The sequence below is a fragment of the Callionymus lyra genome, chromosome 14 (genome assembly GCF_982586985.1).
Source record: "Callionymus lyra chromosome 14, fCalLyr1.hap1.1, whole genome shotgun sequence".
NCBI classification, from domain to species: domain Eukaryota; kingdom Metazoa; phylum Chordata; class Actinopteri; order Syngnathiformes; family Callionymidae; genus Callionymus; species Callionymus lyra.
Genome location: NC_141831.1, coordinates 657,384 through 678,137, shown reverse-complemented (window position 1 = coordinate 678,137; position 20,754 = coordinate 657,384). Strand labels below are relative to the sequence as shown.

Here is a 20,754-nt window from a genome sequence, read left to right as displayed (position 1 = left end):
TGAGTCACAGTAGACTCAGGTGAGTCACAGCAGTCACAGGTGAGTCACAGCAGTCACAGGTGAGTCACAGCAGTCACAGGTGAGTCACAGGTGAGTCACAGTAGACTCAGGTGAGTCACAGCAGTCACAGGTGAGTCACAGCAGTCACAGGTGAGTCACAGCAGTCACAGGTGAGTCACAGCAGTCACAGTAGACTCAGGTGAGTCACAGCAGTCACAGGTGAGTCACAGCAGTCACAGGTGAGTCACAGGTGAGTCACAGTAGACTCAGGTGAGTCACAGCAGTCACAGGTGAGTCACAGCAGTCACAGGTGAGTCACAGGTGAGTCACAGTAGACTCAGGTGAGTCACAGCAGTCACAGGTGAGTCACAGCAGTCACAGGTGAGTCACAGGTGAGTCACAGCAGTCACAGGTGAGTCACAGCAGTCACAGGTGAGTCACAGCAGTCACAGGTGAGTCACAGCAGTCACAGGTGAGTCACAGGTGAGTCACAGCAGTAACAGGTGAGTCACAGGTGAGTCACAGCAGTAACAGGTGAGTCACAGGTGAGTCACAGGTGAGTCACAGGTGAGTCACAGCAGTCACAGGTGAGTCACAGCAGCATCAGGTGAGTCACAGCAGCATCAGGTGAGTCACAGTAGTCACAGGTGAGTCACAGCAGTCACAGGTGAGTCACAGCAGTCACAGGTGAGTCACAGTAGTCACAGGTGAGTCACAGCAGTCACAGGTGAGTCACAGCAGCATCAGGTGAGTCACAGTAGACTCAGGTGAGTCACAGCAGCATCAGGTGAGTCACAGCAGCATCAGGTGAGTCACAGGTGAGTCACAGCAGCATCAGGTGAGTCACAGTAGACTCAGGTGAGTCACAGCAGCATCAGGTGAGTCACAGTAGACTCAGGTGAGTCACAGCAGCATCAGGTGAGTCACAGCAGCATCAGGTGAGTCACAGTAGACTCAGGTGAGTCACAGCAGTCACAGGTGAGTCACAGCAGCATCAGGTGAGTCACAGTAGACTCAGGTGAGTCACAGCAGCATCAGGTGAGTCACAGCAGCATCAGGTGAGTCACAGCAGCATCAGGTGAGTCACAGTAGACTCAGGTGAGTCACAGCAGCATCAGGTGAGTCACAGTAGACTCAGGTGAGTCACAGCAGCATCAGGTGAGTCACAGTAGTCACAGGTGAGTCACAGTAGACTCAGGTGAGTCACAGTAGACTCAGGTGAGTCACAGTAGACTCAGGTGAGTCACAGGTGAGTCACAGTAGACTCAGGTGAGTCACAGCAGCATCAGGTGAGTCACAGTAGTCACAGGTGAGTCACAGCAGCATCAGGTGAGTCACAGTAGTCACAGGTGAGTCACAGCAGCATCAGGTGAGTCACGGCAGCATCAGGTGAGTCACAACAGCATCAGGTGAGTCACAGCAGCATCAGGTGAGTCACAGCAGCATCAGGTGAGTCACAGCAGCATCAGGTGAGTCACAGCAGTCACAGGTGAGTCACAGCAGTCACAGGTGAGTCACAGCAGTCACAGGTGAGTCACAGCAGTCACAGGTGAGTCACAGCAGCATCAGGTGAGTCACAGCAGCATCAGGTGAGTCACAGCAGCATCAGGTGAGTCACAGCAGTCACAGGTGAGTCACAGCAGTCACAGGTGAGTCACAGCAGTCACAGGTGAGTCACAGTAGACTCAGGTGAGTCACAGCAGTCACAGGTGAGTCACAGCAGCATCAGGTGAGTCACAGTAGACTCAGGTGAGTCACAGGTGAGTCACAGCAGTCACAGGTGAGTCACAGGTGAGTCACAGCAGTCACAGGTGAGTCACAGCAGTCACAGGTGAGTCACAGCAGTCACAGGTGAGTCACAGCAGCATCAGGTGAGTCACAGCAGCATCAGGTGAGTCACAGTAGACTCAGGTGAGTCACAGCAGTCACAGGTGAGTCACAGCAGCATCAGGTGAGTCACAGTAGACTCAGGTGAGTCACAGCAGTCACAGGTGAGTCACAGCAGCATCAGGTGAGTCACAGCAGCATCAGGTGAGTCACAGCAGTCACAGGTGAGTCACAGCAGCATCAGGTGAGTCACAGCAGTCACAGGTGAGTCACAGCAGCATCAGGTGAGTCACAGCAGCATCAGGTGAGTCACAGTAGACTCAGGTGAGTCACAGCAGTCACAGGTGAGTCACAGCAGTCACAGGTGAGTCACAGCAGCATCAGGTGAGTCACAGCAGCATCAGGTGAGTCACAGCAGCATCAGGTGAGTCACAGTAGACTCAGGTGAGTCACAGCAGCATCAGGTGAGTCACAGTAGACTCAGGTGAGTCACAGCAGCATCAGGTGAGTCACAGTAGTCACAGGTGAGTCACAGTAGTCACAGGTGAGTCACAGCAGTCACAGGTGAGTCACAGCAGCATCAGGTGAGTCACAGTAGTCACAGGTGAGTCACAGCAGCATCAGGTGAGTCACAGCAGTCACAGGTGAGTCACAGGTGAGTCACAGCAGTCACAGGTGAGTCACAGCAGTCACAGGTGAGTCACAGGTGAGTCACAGCAGCATCAGGTGAGTCACAGCAGCATCAGGTGAGTCACAGCAGCATCAGGTGAGTCACAGCAGTCACAGGTGAGTCACAGCAGTCACAGGTGAGTCACAGCAGTCACAGGTGAGTCACAGCAGTCACAGGTGAGTCACAGCAGTATCAGGTGAGTCACAGCAGCATCAGGTGAGTCACAGCAGCATCAGGTGAGTCACAGTAGACTCAGGTGAGTCACAGGTGAGTCACAGCAGTCACAGGTGAGTCACAGGTGAGTCACAGCAGTCACAGCAGTCACAGGTGAGTCACAGCAGTCACAGGTGAGTCACAGCAGCATCAGGTGAGTCACAGCAGTCACAGGTGAGTCACAGCAGTCACAGGTGAGTCACAGCAGCATCAGGTGAGTCACAGTAGTCACAGGTGAGTCACAGCAGCATCAGGTGAGTCACAGCAGTCACAGGTGAGTCACAGCAGTCACAGGTGAGTCACAGCAGCATCAGGTGAGTCACAGCAGTCACAGGTGAGTCACAGCAGTCACAGGTGAGTCACAGCAGTCACAGGTGAGTCACAGCAGCATCAGGTGAGTCACAGCAGCATCAGGTGAGTCACAGCAGTCACAGGTGAGTCACAGCAGTCACAGGTGAGTCACAGCAGCATCAGGTGAGTCACAGCAGTCACAGGTGAGTCACAGCAGTCACAGGTGAGTCACAGCAGTCACAGGTGAGTCACAGCAGCATCAGGTGAGTCACAGCAGCATCAGGTGAGTCACAGCAGTCACAGGTGAGTCACAGCAGTCACAGGTGAGTCACAGGTGAGTCACAGCAGTCACAGGTGAGTCACAGGTGAGTCACAGCAGTCACAGGTGAGTCACAGCAGCATCAGGTGAGTCACAGTAGACTCAGGTGAGTCACAGTAGACTCAGGTGAGAGTAACATTAAAGTTAAGGTAAAGTTACAGTTAACTTAACTCATGTCTAATCAACAACCTGCTGTAACAACACGATGCATGAAAGAACAAGAACGACTCAAGATATGATGACATATTAAATATAATTATATATAATAAATAATAAATATAATAATAATTATATCAAGTATTTACTCGAAAAACAAAGAAGTTCAAAACACAAAGTGAAACTAATCTAATCTAAGCTATATCATGGGTGTGTGTGTGCGTGCGCGTGTGCGCGTGTGTGTGCGTGCGTGTGTGTGCGTGCGTGCGTGCGTGTGTGTGTGTGTGTGTCTGTGTGTGTGTAAGTGTGCGCGAGCGCGCGTCATACCTGGTTAATCATCGACTCGTGTTTGACGCTCGAAACAAACCGGACTTTCTGGTTCGTGACGCGGCGTCAAGAGGATCCTCTTACCGGAAGTGAGCAGCACCTGGGCGGACTCCTCAGGTGATACTCGCCCGTCGCTGTGTTCGACAATAGACTCTTCACCTGTCCTCCTCACCTGTTCACTTCACCTGTTCTCCTCACCTGTCCTCCTCACCTGTTCTCCTCACCTGTCCTCCTCACCTGTTCACTTCACCTGTCCTCCTCACCTGTCCTCCTCACCTGTTCTCCTCACCTGCAGAACTTTGTTTGTTGCTGGACCTCGAGCCGCCATGTTGCTCTGCTGGATACTCTGCGCGTCTCTGTTCTCGACAGGTGAGTCCACAGGTGTTTCAGGTGCAAAGATCTACTGAGACGTTTGTGTTTTGAAGTTAAGTTTTAAAACTAAAACACGTGAATATTGTCGAGAAAAAGAGTTTAATTGTAACTTCGTGGTGCGTTCAGGGCCTGGTTCACCTGTGACATCGAACTGATCCTCAGTCGAACAAACATCTTGAATGTTAGAAACAAAGACTCGACTCTCGGTGTGTTTGACTCTTTTAACTCTTAACTCTTTTAACTCTTAACTCTTTTAACTCGTAACTCTTTTAACTCTTAACTCTTAACTCGGTTCTAAAGTCCATTGTAGAGAGAAAGTGACGTCAGGTGTTTTTCTGCTCTACCGTAAATACTGTAATGCAAGAGAAGTTTCGAAGGAAAATGTCTGCTGCGCTTGTAGTAGAAGCTCAACGTCAGGATTTAAAGTTTGTTTAAATGTGTTTATAGAGTTGATTTAGGAACTTGAGATGTTTGAATAAACTCCGTGTTCGTTGTTTACTTGAATCTACAATAGATTTCTACACGCGTTACATGACGAGGTTTCAAGCGCGTGTTTTAATCAGAAATGATTTATTTTTATTGACTTAAAATATCTCTTAGTTTCACCTGTGAGCGGAAATGCTAATGTAGCTCAACAGCTAGTTCTGCTAAAATGCTAACGCGGCTAATCATGCTAAATTAAACTTTATATATTTAATTATAGAACATTAACGCAGACTAGGTTGAGTAATAACATAAATATACTTGTTACTAACTTGACTTTTAGGACGTTTTCATTAACTTACGACTTTACTTAATTTAAATGTCAAAGAAAAAACATTTACAATGTCATTATTCCTGATGCTAATGTAGCTTAAAGGTAAATATGACCTAAAAGTGGATCTTAGTTTCGTGATATTTAATCAGTTAATATATTTATAATAAATGTAAATCTTTATATTTAATTTCATTTACTTTTTATTTTAACGTATAACGTATAGATGAACGCGTCGACGTATAGATGGACGCGTCGACGTATAGATGGACGCGTCGACGTATAGATGGACGCGTCGACGTATAGATGGACGCGTCGACGTATAGATGGACGCGTCGACGTATAGATGGACGCGTCGACGTATAGATGGACGCGACGACGTATAGATGGACGCGTCGACGTATAGATGGACGCGACGACGTATAGATGGACGCGTCGACGTATAGATGGACGCGTCGACGTATAGATGGACGCGTCGACGTATAGATGGACGCGTCGACGTATAGATGGACGCGTCGACGTATAGATGGACGCGTCGACGTACAGATGGACGCGTCGACGTATAGATGGACGCGTCGACGTATAGATGGACGCGTCGACGTATAGATGGACGCGTCGACGTACAGATGGACGCGTCGACGTATAGATGGACGCGTCGACGTATAGATGGACGCGTCGACGTATAGATGGACGCGTCGACGTATAGATGGACGTGTCGACGTACAGATGGACGTATAGATGGACGCGTCGACGTATAGATGGACGTGTCGACGTACAGATGGACGTATAGATGGACGCGTCGACGTATAGATGGACGCGTCGACGTATAGATGGACGTGTCGACGTACAGATGGACGTATAGATGGACGCGTCGACGTATAGATGGACGTGTCGACGTACAGATGGACGTATAGATGGACGCGTCGACGTATAGATGGACGTGTCGACGTACAGATGGACGTATAGATGAACGTGTCGACGTATAGATGGACGCGTCGACGTATAGATGGACGTGTCGACGTATAGATGGACGTGTCGACGTACAGATGGACGTATAGATGGACGCGTCGACGTATAGATGGACGCGTCGACGTATAGATGGACGCGTCGACGTACAGATGGACGCGTCGACGTACAGATGGACGCGTCGACGTAAAGATGGACGCGTCGACGTATAGATGGACGCGTCGACGTATAGATGGACGCGTCGACGTATAGATGGACGCGTCGACGTATAGATGGACGCGTCGACGTATAGATGGACGCGTCGACGTATAGATGGACGCGTCGACGTATAGATGGACGCGTCGACGTATAGATGGACGCGTCGACGTATAGATGGACGCGTCGACGTATAGATGGACGCGTCGACGTATAGATGGACGCGTCGACGTATAGATGGACGCGTCGACGTATAGATGGACGCGTCGACGTATAGATGGACGCGTCGACGTATAGATGGACGCGTCGACGTATAGATGGACGCGTCGACGTATAGATGGACGCGTCGACGTATAGATGGACGCGTCGACGTATAGATGGACGCGTCGACGTACAGATGGACGCGTCGACGTATAGATGGACGCGTCGACGTATAGATGGACGCGTCGACGTATAGATGGACGCGTCGACGTATAGATGGACGCGTCGACGTATAGATGGACGCGTCGACGTATAGATGGACGCGTCGACGTACAGATGGACGCGTCGACGTATAGATGGACGCGTCGACGTATAGATGGACGTGTCGACGTACAGATGGACGTATAGATGGACGCGTCGACGTATAGATGGACGTGTCGACGTACAGATGGACGTATAGATGGACGCGTCGACGTATAGATGGACGTGTCGACGTACAGATGGACGTATAGATGGACGCGTCGACGTATAGATGGACGCGTCGACGTATAGATGGACGTGTCGACGTACAGATGGACGTATAGATGGACGCGTCGACGTATAGATGGACGTGTCGACGTACAGATGGACGTATAGATGGACGCGTCGACGTATAGATGGACGTGTCGACGTACAGATGGACGTATAGATGAACGTGTCGACGTATAGATGGACGCGTCGACGTATAGATGGACGTGTCAACGTATAGATGGACGTGTCGACGTACAGATGGACGTATAGATGGACGCGTCGACGTATAGATGGACGCGTCGACGTATAGATGGACGCGTCGACGTACAGATGGACGCGTCGACGTACAGATGGACGCGTCGACGTACAGATGGACGCGTCGACGTATAGATGGACGCGTCGACGTATAGATGGACGCGTCGACGTATAGATGGACGCGTCGACGTATAGATGGACGCGTCGACGTATAGATGGACGCGTCGACGTACAGATGGACGCGTCGACGTATAGATGGACGCGTCGACGTATAGATGGACGCGTCGACGTATAGATGGACGCGTCGACGTACAGATGGACGTATAGATGGACGCGTCGACGTATAGATGGACGCGTCGACGTATAGATGGACGCGTCGACGTATAGATGGACGCGTCGACGTACAGATGGACGCGTCGACGTACAGATGGACGCGTCGACGTACAGATGGACGCGTCGACGTATAGATGGACGCGTCGACGTATAGATGGACGCGTCGACGTACAGATGGACGCGTCGACGTATAGATGGACGCGTCGACGTACAGATGGACGTATAGACGGACGCGTCGACGTATAGATGGACGCGTCGACGTATAGATGGACGCGTCGACGTATAGATGGACGCGTCGACGTATAGATGGACGCGTCGACGTATAGATGGACGCGTCGACGTACAGATGGACGCGTCGACGTACAGATGGACGCGTCGACGTATAGATGGACGCGTCGACGTACAGATGGACGTATAGATGGACGCGTCGACGTATAGATGGACGCGTCGACGTATAGATGGACGCGTCGACGTACAGATGGACGTATAGATGGACGCGTCGACGTATAGATGGACGCGTCGACGTACAGATGGACGTATAGATGGACGCGTCGACGTATAGATGGACGCGTCGACGTATAGATGGACGCGTCGACGTATAGATGGACGCGTCGACGTATAGATGGACGCTACGACGTATAGATGGACGCGTCGACGTATAGATGGACGCTACGACGTATAGATGGACGCGTCGACGTATAGATGGACGCGTCGACGTATAGATGGACGTATAGATGGACGCGTCGACGTATAGATGGACGCGTCGACGTATAGATGGACGCGTCGACGTATAGATGGACGCGTCGACGTATAGATGGACGTATAGATGGACGCGTCGACGTATAGATGGACGCGTCGACGTATAGATGGACGCGTCGACGTATAGATGGACGCGTCGACGTATAGATGGACGCGTCGACGTATAGATGGACGCGTCGACGTATAGATGGACGCTACGACGTATAGATGGACGCGTCGACGTATAGATGGACGCGTCGACGTATAGATGGACGCGTCGACGTATAGATGGACGCGTCGACGTATAGATGGACGCGTCGACGTATAGATGGACGCTACGACGTATAGATGGACGCGTCGACGTATAGATGGACGCGTCGACGTATAGATGGACGTATAGATGGACGCGTCGACGTATAGATGGACGCGTCGACGTATAGATGGACGCGTCGACGTATAGATGGACGTGTCGATGTATAGATGGACGCGTCGACGTATAGATGGACGTATAGATGGACGCGTCGACGTATAGATGGACGCGTCGATGTATAGATGGACGCGTCGACGTATAGATGGACGTATAGATGGACGCGTCGACGTATAGATGGACGCGTCGACGTATAGATGGACGCGTCGACGTATAGATGGACGCTACGACGTATAGATGGACGCGACGACGTATAGATGGACGTGTCGACGTATAGATGGACGTATAGATGGACGCGTCGACGTATAGATGGACGCTACGACGTATAGATGGACGCGACGACGTATAGATGGACGCGTCGACGTATAGATGGACGTATAGATGGACGCGTCGACGTATAGATGGACGCGACGACGTATAGATGGACGTGTCGACGTATAGATGGACGTATAGATGGACGCGTCGACGTATAGATGGACGCGTCGACGTATAAACAATATAAAACAATTTCAATAAAGTTCTACCTAACCTAACCTATAAACGTATAAACATATACACATCTAGATAAACGTATAAAGATATAAACATGTACACATCTAGATAAACGTATAAAGATATAAACATGTACACATCTAGATAAACGTATAAAGATATAAACATATACACATCTAGATAAACGTATAAAGATATAAACATGTACACATCTAGATAAACGTATAAACATATAAACATGTACACATCTAGATAAACGTATAAAGATATAAACATATACACATCTAGATAAACATATAAAGATATAAACATGTACACATCTAGATAAACGTATAAAGATATAAACATATACACATCTAGATAAACGTATAAAGATATAAACATATACACATCTAGATAAACGTATAAAGATATAAACATATACACATCTAGATAAACGTATAAAGATATAAACATATACACATCTAGATAAACGTATAAAGATATAAACATATACACATCTAGATAAACGTATAAAGATATAAACATATACACATCTAGATAAACGTATAAAGATATAAACATATACACATCTAGATAAACGTATAAAGATATAAACATGTACACATCTAGATAAACGTATAAACATATAAACATATACACATCTAGATAAACGTATAAAGATATAAACATATACACATCTAGATAAACGTATAAAGATATAAACATGTACACATCTAGATAAACGTATAAAGATATAAACATGTACACATCTAGATAAACGTATAAACATATAAACATGTACACATCTAGATAAACGTATAAAGATATAAACATATACACATCTAGATAAACATATAAAGATATAAACATGTACACATCTAGATAAACGTATAAAGATATAAACATATACACATCTAGATAAACGTATAAAGATATAAACATATACACATCTAGATAAACGTATAAAGATATAAACATATACACATCTAGATAAACGTATAAAGATATAAACATATACACATCTAGATAAACGTATAAAGATATAAACATATACACATCTAGATAAACGTATAAAGATATAAACATATACACATCTAGATAAACGTATAAAGATATAAACATATACACATCTAGATAAACGTATAAAGATATAAACATGTACACATCTAGATAAACGTATAAACATATAAACATATACACATCTAGATAAACGTATAAAGATATAAACATATACACATCTAGATAAACGTATAAAGATATAAACATGTACACATCTAGATAAACGTATAAAGATATAAACATGTACACATCTAGATAAACGTATAAAGATATAAACATATAAACATCTAAACGTATAAACAGATCCAGTAGATTGTTCGCACGAGAGCAGGCGTTGGATCCACATGTTTACATCTGATAGAAACTAGTTTCTAGTTTGACTGGAATGAAGATCACGCCTCGTGTCATGAATCATTTTCTCCTCTTGACGCGCCTTCGTGTTGCAACGCATTCTTTTGCTGTTTCTGGTTCATCGTAATCTTCCTTCGACCTGCATTTGTTTCTATAAATGATTCAGTCAGTGTTTCAACAAACATGATACGTGTTCCTGATGTTCATGTGCAGGAGATACTGCAATACTTTCACTGTTAAATATAAATACTTCATTCAATCCTTCATCTGTGGACGTGTTCATGTGCAGGAGATACTGCAATACTTTCACTGTTAAATATAAATACTTCATTCAATCCTTCATCTGTGGACGTGTTCATGTGCAGGAGATACTGCAATACTTTCACTGTTAAATATAAATACTTCATTCAATCCTTCATCTGTGGACGTGTTCATGTGCAGGAGATACTGCAATACTTTCACTGTTAAATATAAATACTTCATTCAATCCTTCATCTGTGGACGTGTTCATGTGCAGGAGATACTGCAATACTTTCACTGTTAAATATAAATACTTCATTCAATCCTTCATCTGTGGACGTGTTCATGTGCAGGAGATACTGCAATACTTTCACTGTTAAATATAAATACTTCATTCAATCCTTCATCTGTGGACGTGTTCATGTGCAGGAGATACTGCAATACTTTCACTGTTAAATATAAATACTTCATTCAATCCTTCATCTGTGGACGTGTTCATGTGCAAGAGATACTGCAATACTTTCACTGTTAAATATAAATACTTCATTCAATCCTTCATCTGTGGACGTGTTCATGTGCAGGAGATACTGCAATACTTTCACTGTTAAATATAAATACTTCATTCAATCCTTCATCTGTAGACGTGTTCATGTGCAGGAGATACTGCAATACTTTCACTGTTAAATATAAATACTTCATTCAATCCTTCATCTGTGGACGTGTTCATGTGCAGGAGATACTGCAATACTTTTACTGTTAAATATAAATACTTCATTCAATCCTTCATCTGTGGACGTGTTCATGTGCAGGAGATACTGCAATACTTTCACTGTTAAATATAAATACTTCATTCAATCCTTCATCTGTGGACGTGTTCATGTGCAGGAGATACTGCAATACTTTCACTGTTAAATATAAATACTTCATTCAATCCTTCATCTGTGGACGTGTTCATGTGCAGGAGATACTGCAATACTTTCACTGTTAAATATAAATACTTCATTCAATCCTTCATCTGTGGACGTGTTCATGTGCAGGAGATACTGCAATACTTTCACTGTTAAATATAAATACTTCATTCAATCCTTCATCTGTGGACGTGTTCATGTGCAGGAGATACTACAATACTTTCACTGTTAAATATAAATACTTCATTCAATCCTTCATCTGTGGACGTGTTCATGTGCAGGAGATACTGCAATACTTTCACTGTTAAATATAAATACTTCATTCAATCCTTCATCCAGGTGTGAACGGCTTCACGGCTTCGACCTCCAACGCAGACGTGAAGGTGAAGGAGAACGAAGGTGAGTCGATAGAACATGAGTTTGAAAGTATTTGATCTTTGGCTTGAAAACTGCTTGACGTCACAGCTGCTCTGACACGAGTCGTCCGACAGGGGGCAGTGTTTTTCTGGATGAAAGTGAACATTTTCAGGTCGTTGGTCTTTGTCGTAGTTCAACGTTGACTTGTCTCCCAGGTGTGGATCTCACCTGCTCCTACACGGCAGACTTCGGACCCGAGGCCCGGCTGGAGTGGAAGTTCAAAGATTTAAAAGGATCTCAGACGTATGTGGTGTTTGATGGAGAACCTACAGGTGAGTTCTTGACATTAAGAACCTCCACCTTCTTCATGATCTCACCTGATGCTCAGGTGTGGGTTCTGACCCGGTGTCTCCTCTGACCTCTGACCCGGTGTCTCCTCTGACCCGGCGTCTCCTCTGACCCTGTGTCTCTCCTCTGACCTCTGACCCGGTGTCTCCTCTGACCTCTGACCCGGTGTCTCCTCTGACCTCTGACCCGGTGTCTCCTCTGACCCTGTGTCTCTCCTCTGACCTCTGACCCGTGTCTCTCCTCTGACCTCTGACCCGTGTCTCTCCTCTGACCTCTGACCCGGTGTCTCCTTTGACCTCTGACCCGTGTCTCTCCTCTGACCTCTGACCCGTGTCTCCTCTGACCCTGTGTCTCTCCTCTGACCTCTGACCCGTGTCTCTCCTCTGACCTCTGACCCGGTGTCTCCTCTGACCTCTGACCCGTGTCTCTCCTCTGACCCGGTGTCTCCTCTGACCTCTGACCCGTGTCTCCTCTGACCTCTAACCCGGCGTCTGCTCTGACCCGGTGTCTCCTCTGACCTCTGACCCGGTGTCTCCTCTGACCTCTGACCCGGCGTCTCCTCTGACCCTGTGTCTCTCCTCTGACCCGGTGTCTCCTCTGACCTCTGACCCGGCGTCTCCTCTGACCCGGCGTTCTCTGACCCTGTGTCTCTCCTCTGACCTCTGACCCGGTGTCTCCTCTGACCTCTGACCCGGCGTCTCCTCTGACCCTGTGTCTCTCCTCTGACCCGGTGTCTCCTCTGACCTCTGACCCGGTGTCTCCTCTGACCTCTGACCCGTGTCTCCTCTGACCTCTAACCCGGCGTCTGCTCTGACCCGGTGTCTCCTCTGACCTCTGACCCGGTGTCTCCTCTGACCTCTGACCCGGTGTCTCCTCTGACCTCTGACCCGGTGTCTCCTCTGACCTCTGACCCGTGTCTCCTCTGACCTCTGACCCGGTGTCTCCTCTGACCTCTGACCCGGTGTATCCTCTGATCTCTGACCCGGTGTCTCCTCTGATCTCTGACCCGGCGTCTGTTCTGACCTCTGACCCGTGTCTCCACAGCCTCCTACAAGCCCAGGGTGACCTTGTACAACAACAACCTGAGGTTCAGTAAAGTGACCCGTAAAGACAACGGCGTCTACAGCTGCGAAGTCTCAGGAAACCAGCAGTTCTCGGACGTGGCGGTGAAGCTGACGGTTCTCGGTGAGAGGGTCTGAGGGTCTGAGGGTCTGAGGGTCTGAGGGTCTGAGGATCTGAGGATCTGAGGATCTGAGGGTCTGAGGATCTGAGGGTCTGAGGGTCTGAGGGTCTGAGGGTCTGAGGGTCTGAGGGTCTAAGGGTCTGAGGGTCTAAGGGTCTGGTCCAGGGGTGGAGGGTTCGACGCAGGCGTGTGACCCCATGGACTTGTGTTGCAGTGGCGCCGTCCGTGCCCCTCTGCAGGATCCCCACCTCGGTGACCACGGGGAAGAAGACCCTCCTGAGTTGCCACGACAACGACGGTTCGCCGCCGCCTCAGTACAAGTGGTACAAAGATGGCGTCCTGCTGCCGGTCGACCCGAGCAAGATCGCCGCCTTCAGGAACGCCAGCTACAAGATGAGCAGCGACGGTGGACGACTGGTGCGCGACCGCCGTGTTGTTGTGTTGTGTTGTTGTTGTGTGCGCTGATCGTGTTGTTGTGTTGTTGTTGTGTGCGCTGATCGTGTTGTTGTGTGCGCTGATCGTGTTGTTGTGTTGTTGTTGTGTGCGCTGATCGTGTTGTTGTGTGCGCTGATCGTGTTGTTGTGTTGTTGTTGTGTGCGCTGATCGTGTTGTTGTGTGCGCTGATGGTGTTGTTGTTGTGTGCGCTGATGGTGTTGTTGTTGTGTGCGCTGATGGTGTTGTTGTTGTGTGCGCTGATGGTGTTGTTGTTGTGTGCGCTGATGGTGTTGTTGTGTGCGCTGATGGTGTTGTTGTGATGGTGTCGTTGTGTGCGCTGATGGTGTCGTTGTGTGCGCTGATGGTGTTGTTGTGATGGTGTCGTTGTGTGCGCTGATGGTGTCGTTGTGTGCGCTGATGGTGTCGTTGTGTGCGCTGATGGTGTCGTTGTGTGCGCTGATGGTGTTGTTGTGATGGTGTCGTTGTGTGCGCTGATGGTGTCGTTGTGTGCGCTGATGGTGTCGTTGTGTGCTGATGGTGTTGTTGTGATGGTGTCGTTGTGTGCGCTGATGGTGTCGTTGTGTGCGCTGATGGTGTTGTGTGCGACAGGAGTTCCCGCGCGTGACTAAGGCAGACTCGGCGTCGTACTACTGCGAGGCCGTCAACAGTGCAGGTCCTGCTCAGCGCTGCAAGGTCGTCCGCATGGAAGTCCGTAAGTTGATGATCGTCGTGCGACAGATGCTGCCCTCTAGTGGCTCCTCGTCTCACCGCCGTGCATTGTGGGAAATGTTGTGTCTGAGGCAGGAGTTCAAACACGAGTCTGATCGTCATGATCCTCGTGACACGAACACGGGTTCAGTGAGGTCGGTTTGTGGAGGTCGTGGAGCGTGACCTTTGACCTTGTGTGACCTCAGGCGACGTGAACACGGGAGGGATCGTGGCCGGCGTGATCGTGGCGCTGCTGCTGCTGCTGCTGCTGGGCGGCGGCCTGTGGTACGCTCACAAGAAGGGTTACCTGCCCAGTAAGTACTCGCGTCTCACCTGAAGCTGAATCTCACCTGAAGCTGAATCTCACTCTTTCTTTCTTCTCCTCCGCAGAGAAGAGCGAAAGGTAAGAAGCTTTTCTTCGTGGTGTTGTTGCTTTTTTCCTCCAGCGTCGACTCAATCTCTCGCTTTTGCAGCAAATCCAAGTCCAACGTGGTTTATCAACCGCCGTCCGTGTACGGCGGCGAAGAAGAAGACGTGAGTCGATCTTTACTGCTTATCTTTGTATCGACATCTGTGTTCTTATCTCTTGAAGTTTAGTTCTCTTAATCCTGGTTAAATACACAACAGTACACACAAGAATACACTACAGTACACACAAGAATACACTACAGTACACACAAGAATACACTACAGTACACACAAGAATACACTACAGTACACACAAGAATACACTACAGTACACACAAGAATACACTACAGTACACGCAAGAATACACTACAGTACACACAAGAATACACTACAGTACACACAAGAATACACTACAGTACACACAAGAATACACTACAGTACACGCAAGAATACACTACAGTACACACAAGAATACACTACAGTACACGCAAGAATACACTACAGTACACACAAGAATACACTACAGTACACACAAGAATACACTACAGTACACTACAGTACACACAAGAATACACTACAGTACACACAAGAATACACTACAGTACACACAAGAATACACTACAGTACACACAAGAATACACTACAGTACACACAAGAATACACTACAGTACACACAAGAATACACTACAGTACACACAAGAATACACTACAGTACTCACAAGAATACACTACAGTACACACAAGAATACACTACAGTACAAACAAGAATACACTACAGTACACACAAGAATACACTACAGTACACACAAGAATACACTACAGTACACACAAGAATACACTACAGTACACACAAGAATACACTACAGTACACACAAGAATACACTACAGTACACACAAGAATACACTACAGTACACACAAGAATACACTACAGTACACACAAGAATACACTACAGTACACAACAGTACTTCCTTCTAAACTGACGCTTGAATGATTTGAAAACACGTGAAGATCCTCCTGGTGCAGGAACCTCTCGTGACTCTACAGGTGTCTTGTCTTCAGGGCGAGTTCAAGCAGAAGTCGTCGTTCGTGGTTTAAACGCCACTTCCTGTCGCCGCGAGCAGACGAGCTCGACTTCAGTTCCACTCGTGACTCGAACGTCTCGCCGCTGCTGCTGAAGGATTCTGGGAGTTCGTTGCTTCCTGTTGTGTATATTTATCGGCTTTTTTATCCTTATTTTTAAATGTCGTGTTTGAACCTAAAACGCTTCCGTTTGATTTTACACTTTTTCACCAGCAGTTGATCTTTGACCTCCTGAGGATTTAAACATGTTTCCTGTAAAGAGTTTGTCGAGCAGTTGTCGTCACTTTGTGTGTGTTGTGTAATAAAATTGTTGCGACAAAAGTCTTTGAAACTTTTAATGAGTTAAAGATGAAATGATCCGTAAATACATGAAAACAATGTAAAACTATATTTAAAGTCGATATTTAGTTAAATGACATAAACCTGCACGTGTGTATATAATATATACTATAAAGTATATAATATATACTATAAAGTATACAATATAATCGTTAAAAACCAGAAAGAAATCCCTAAAAGTAAATATTTCCCGCTAAACGTCGCCATGGAAACAGATGATGGGCTCGTACCGTCGGTGTCTGCGGCGCATGCGCAGTGCGTCCACGCCCACTTTCTGAGACAGGAAATGTGACTTTTCCAGCTTCCGCCTCTCGCGACACTTTCCGCTCCGACTCGAAACACCGTCCAGAGACTCTGATTTCCTCCCTCGCTCTGGCCCTTTAAGCGCCGCTGAGGCAGGAAGTGCGAGCCGCTCGACCGGAAGCCATGAGTGACCAGCGAGTGACGGAAGCTCGTGACGCCGCGGCGGGTCTGCGGGACCGAGCGAGTCTGCGAGGAGAGGACCGGATGGAGAAGTGAGTCAGAGTCAGAGTCAGTGAGTCGTGAGTCAGTGAGTCAGTGAGTCATGGCCGCCAGAGAAGATTTATACGCCAAAGTGACGCCGAGGAGACAAAGACAGACGCGCAGCAACATCTGCAAACATGGATCCTTTCTTGACGTGTTGCTGTCGATGGGCTTCCCTAAGAGCAGGGCGTGAGTACACAACACTACACAACACTACACAACACTACACACTACAGTACACACTACAGTACACACTACAGTACACACACTACAGTACACACTACAGTACACAAGTATACACTACAGTACACAATAATACACTACAGTACACAACACTACACAACACTACACACTACAGTACACACAGTACACAACACTACACACTACAGTACACACAGTACACAACACTACACAACACTACACACTACAGTACACACAGTACACAACACTACACACTACAGTACACACACTACACAACACTACACACTACAGTACACACACTACACACAGTACACACTACAGTACACAAGTATACACTACAGTACACAATAACACACAACACTACACACTACAGTACACACTACAGTACACAATAATACACACTACAGTACACACAATAATACACTACAGTACACAACAGTACACACTACAGTACACACAATAATACACTACATTACACAACAGTACACAATAATACACACTACAGTACACACAATAATACACTACAGTACACAACAGTAAACACAATAATACACTACAGTACACAACGGTACACCACAGTACACAATAATACACACTACAGTACACAACAGTACACACTACAGTACACAATAATACACTACAGTACACCACAGTACACAATAATACACACTACAGTACACAATAATACACACTACAGTACACAATTATACACACTACAGTACACAACAGTACATAATAATACACAACAGTACATAATAATACACAACAGTACACACAAGAATACACTACAGTACACAATCATACACTACACAATAATACACTAGACTATTCAACACTACATAATTATTCACTACACTACTCAACACTACACAATAATACACTACAGTACACAATAATACACTAGACTATTCAACACTACATAATTATTCACTACACTACTCAACACTACACAATAATACACTACAGTACACAATAATACACTAGACTATTCAACACTACATAATTATTCACTACAGTATACAATAATACACTACACAATAATACACCACAGTAACTACACAATAATTCACTACACTAATCAACACTACATTATTATACACTACAAAATATTTCACTACACTACTCAACACTACATTATAATACACTACACAATTACAGACACAAAACTATACTAAACTTACTAATACACAACACTACACACATCCAGACACGGAATGCTACACTACACTTCACTACACACAACCCACATATAAACCCACACACTCGTATATAAGCATACAAACATACACATATAATCACATACACATACACACACACATATACACACAAACACACACTTTGAAAAAAGATAATTGTTGTTTGAATAAGAAATATTTGATTGATCTTAAATCAGTTTAGTTCAATGTTCGTGTCTCTTATGCTATGCTAGCACTTTAACGCTATGCTAGCACTGTGATGCTATGCTGGCACTTTAACGCTATGCTAGCACTGTGATGCTATGCTGGCACTTTAACACTATGCTAGCACTGTGATGCTATGCTAGCACTTTAACGCTATGCTAGCACTGTGATGCTATGCTAGCACTTTAACACTATGCTAGCACTGTGATGCTATGCTAGCACTTTAACGCTATGCTAGCACTTTGACGCTTTGCTAGCAAGTATATTTCATTTAGTTTACACTTGAAAAAAACAAATTGGATCGTTTGTCCATCAAGAGTGTTTCTTAATAATGAATGAATGAACCTTTGATTTATATTGACATGAAAACATGATGTACATCACAACCTGTTTATCAAATATTTGATCACTCGCGATACGATTGAAATATTTTCAGGAGCTCCTAAGGTACATCTGTACAACACCGTAACAACATCTTAATAAGATTGTAACAACATCTTAATGACATTGTAATAACATGGTAACAACATCTTAGTAAGATTGTAATAACATGGTAATGATATCTTAATAAGATTGTAACAACATGGTAACAACATTGTAAGAGCATTATAATGAGATTGTAACAAGATTGTTACAACACCGTAACAACATCTTAACAAGATTGTAACAACATTATAATGAGATTGTAACAACATCTTAACAAGATTGTAACAACATGGTAACAACATTGTAACAACATTATAATGAGATTGTAACAAGATTGTAACAACACCATAACAACATTGTAACAACATCTTAACAAGATTGTAACAACATGGTAACAACATTGTAACAACATTATAATGAGATTGTAACAAGATTGTAACAACACCATAACAACATTGTAACAACATCTTAACAAGATTGTAACAACATGGTAACAACATTGTAACAACATTATAATGAGATTGTAACAAGATTGTAACAACACCATAACAACATTGTAACAACATCTTAACAAGATTGTAACAACACCGTAACAACATTGTAACAACATTATAACAAGATTGTAACAACACCGTAACAACATTGTAACAACATTATAATGAGATTGTAACAACATCTTAACATTTTTTTTAACAAGATTGTAACAAGATGGTAACAAAATTGTAAAAACATCATAATGAGATTGTAACAACACCGTAACTACATTATAACAACATCATAACACGATTGTAACAACATCATAACAAGATTGTAACAACATCATAACAAGATTGTAACAACACCGTAACTACATTATAACAACATCATAACACGATTGTAACAACATTATAACAAGATTGTAACAACATCATAACAAGATTGTAACAACACCGTAACTACATTATAACAACATCATAACAAGATTGTAACAACATCATAACAAGATTGTAACAACACCGTAACTACATTATAACAACATCATAACACGATTGTAACAACATTATAACAAGATTGTAACAACATCATAACAAGATTGTAACAACACCGTAACTACATTATAACAACATCATAACAAGATTGTAACAAAATCATAACAACATTGTAACAACACCGTAACTACATTATAACAACATCATAACAAGATTGTAACAACATCATAACAAGATTGTAACAACATCATAACAAGATTGTAACAACACCGTAACAACATTGTAACAACATTATAATGAGATTGTAACAACACTGTAACTACATTATAACAACATCATAACACGATTGTAACAACATCATAACACGATTGTAACAACATCATAACAAGATTGTAACAACATCATAACAAGATTGTAACAACATCATAACACGATTGTAACAACATCATAACAAGATTGTAACAACATCATAACAAGATTGTAACAACATCATAACAAGATTGTAACAACACCGTAACAACATTGTAACAACATTATAATGAGATTGTAACAACACTGTAACTACATTATAACAACATCATAACAAGATTGTAACAACATCATAACAAGATTGTAACAACACCGTAACTACATTATAACAACATCATAACAAGATTGTAACAACATCATAACAAGATTGTAACAACACCGTAACTACATTATAACAACATCATAACAAGATTGTAACAACATCATAACAAGATTGTAACAACATCATAACAAGATTGTAACAACACCATAACTACATTATAACAACATCATAACAAGA

At 44.9% G+C, this 20,754-nt stretch overlaps 2 protein-coding genes across 2 annotated transcripts in view; both read left to right on the top strand.

Moving 5' to 3' along the window:
* The first annotated feature begins 3,952 nt into the window (after positions 1 to 3,952).
* On the top strand, positions 3,953 to 16,429 carry f11r.1 (F11 receptor, tandem duplicate 1). Its single transcript, XM_087807935.1, has 10 exons — positions 3,953 to 4,172; positions 11,926 to 11,985; positions 12,159 to 12,275; positions 13,336 to 13,476; positions 13,689 to 13,891; positions 14,519 to 14,621; positions 14,824 to 14,931; positions 15,008 to 15,020; positions 15,091 to 15,151; positions 16,088 to 16,429. Exons 1-10 carry the CDS (start codon positions 4,130 to 4,132, stop codon positions 16,121 to 16,123), a joined length of 885 nt encoding a protein of 294 aa, XP_087664061.1. The 5' UTR covers positions 3,953 to 4,129; the 3' UTR covers positions 16,124 to 16,429.
* A 319-nt stretch (positions 16,430 to 16,748) lies between these two features.
* The window catches only part of ubash3ba (ubiquitin associated and SH3 domain containing Ba), a 49,194-nt gene continuing 45,188 nt past the window's right edge, over positions 16,749 to 20,754 (top strand). The window contains exon 1 of the mRNA XM_087807926.1: positions 16,749 to 17,140. Within this exon, the coding sequence (XP_087664052.1) occupies positions 17,013 to 17,140 (128 nt within the window). The 5' untranslated portion in view covers positions 16,749 to 17,012. The remainder of the gene's footprint in view (positions 17,141 to 20,754) is intronic.

Coding starts and splice junctions, on each gene's coding strand:
- f11r.1 (XM_087807935.1), top strand. CDS start 4,130: ATGTTGCTCTGCTGGATACTCTGCGCGTCTCTGTTCTCGACAG. Junction 12,276..13,335: donor GTTTGATGGAGAACCTACAG/GTGAGTTCTTGA, acceptor GTGTCTCCACAG/CCTCCTACAAGCCCAGGGTG. Junction 15,152..16,087: donor ACGGCGGCGAAGAAGAAGAC/GTGAGTCGATCT, acceptor TCTTGTCTTCAG/GGCGAGTTCAAGCAGAAGTC.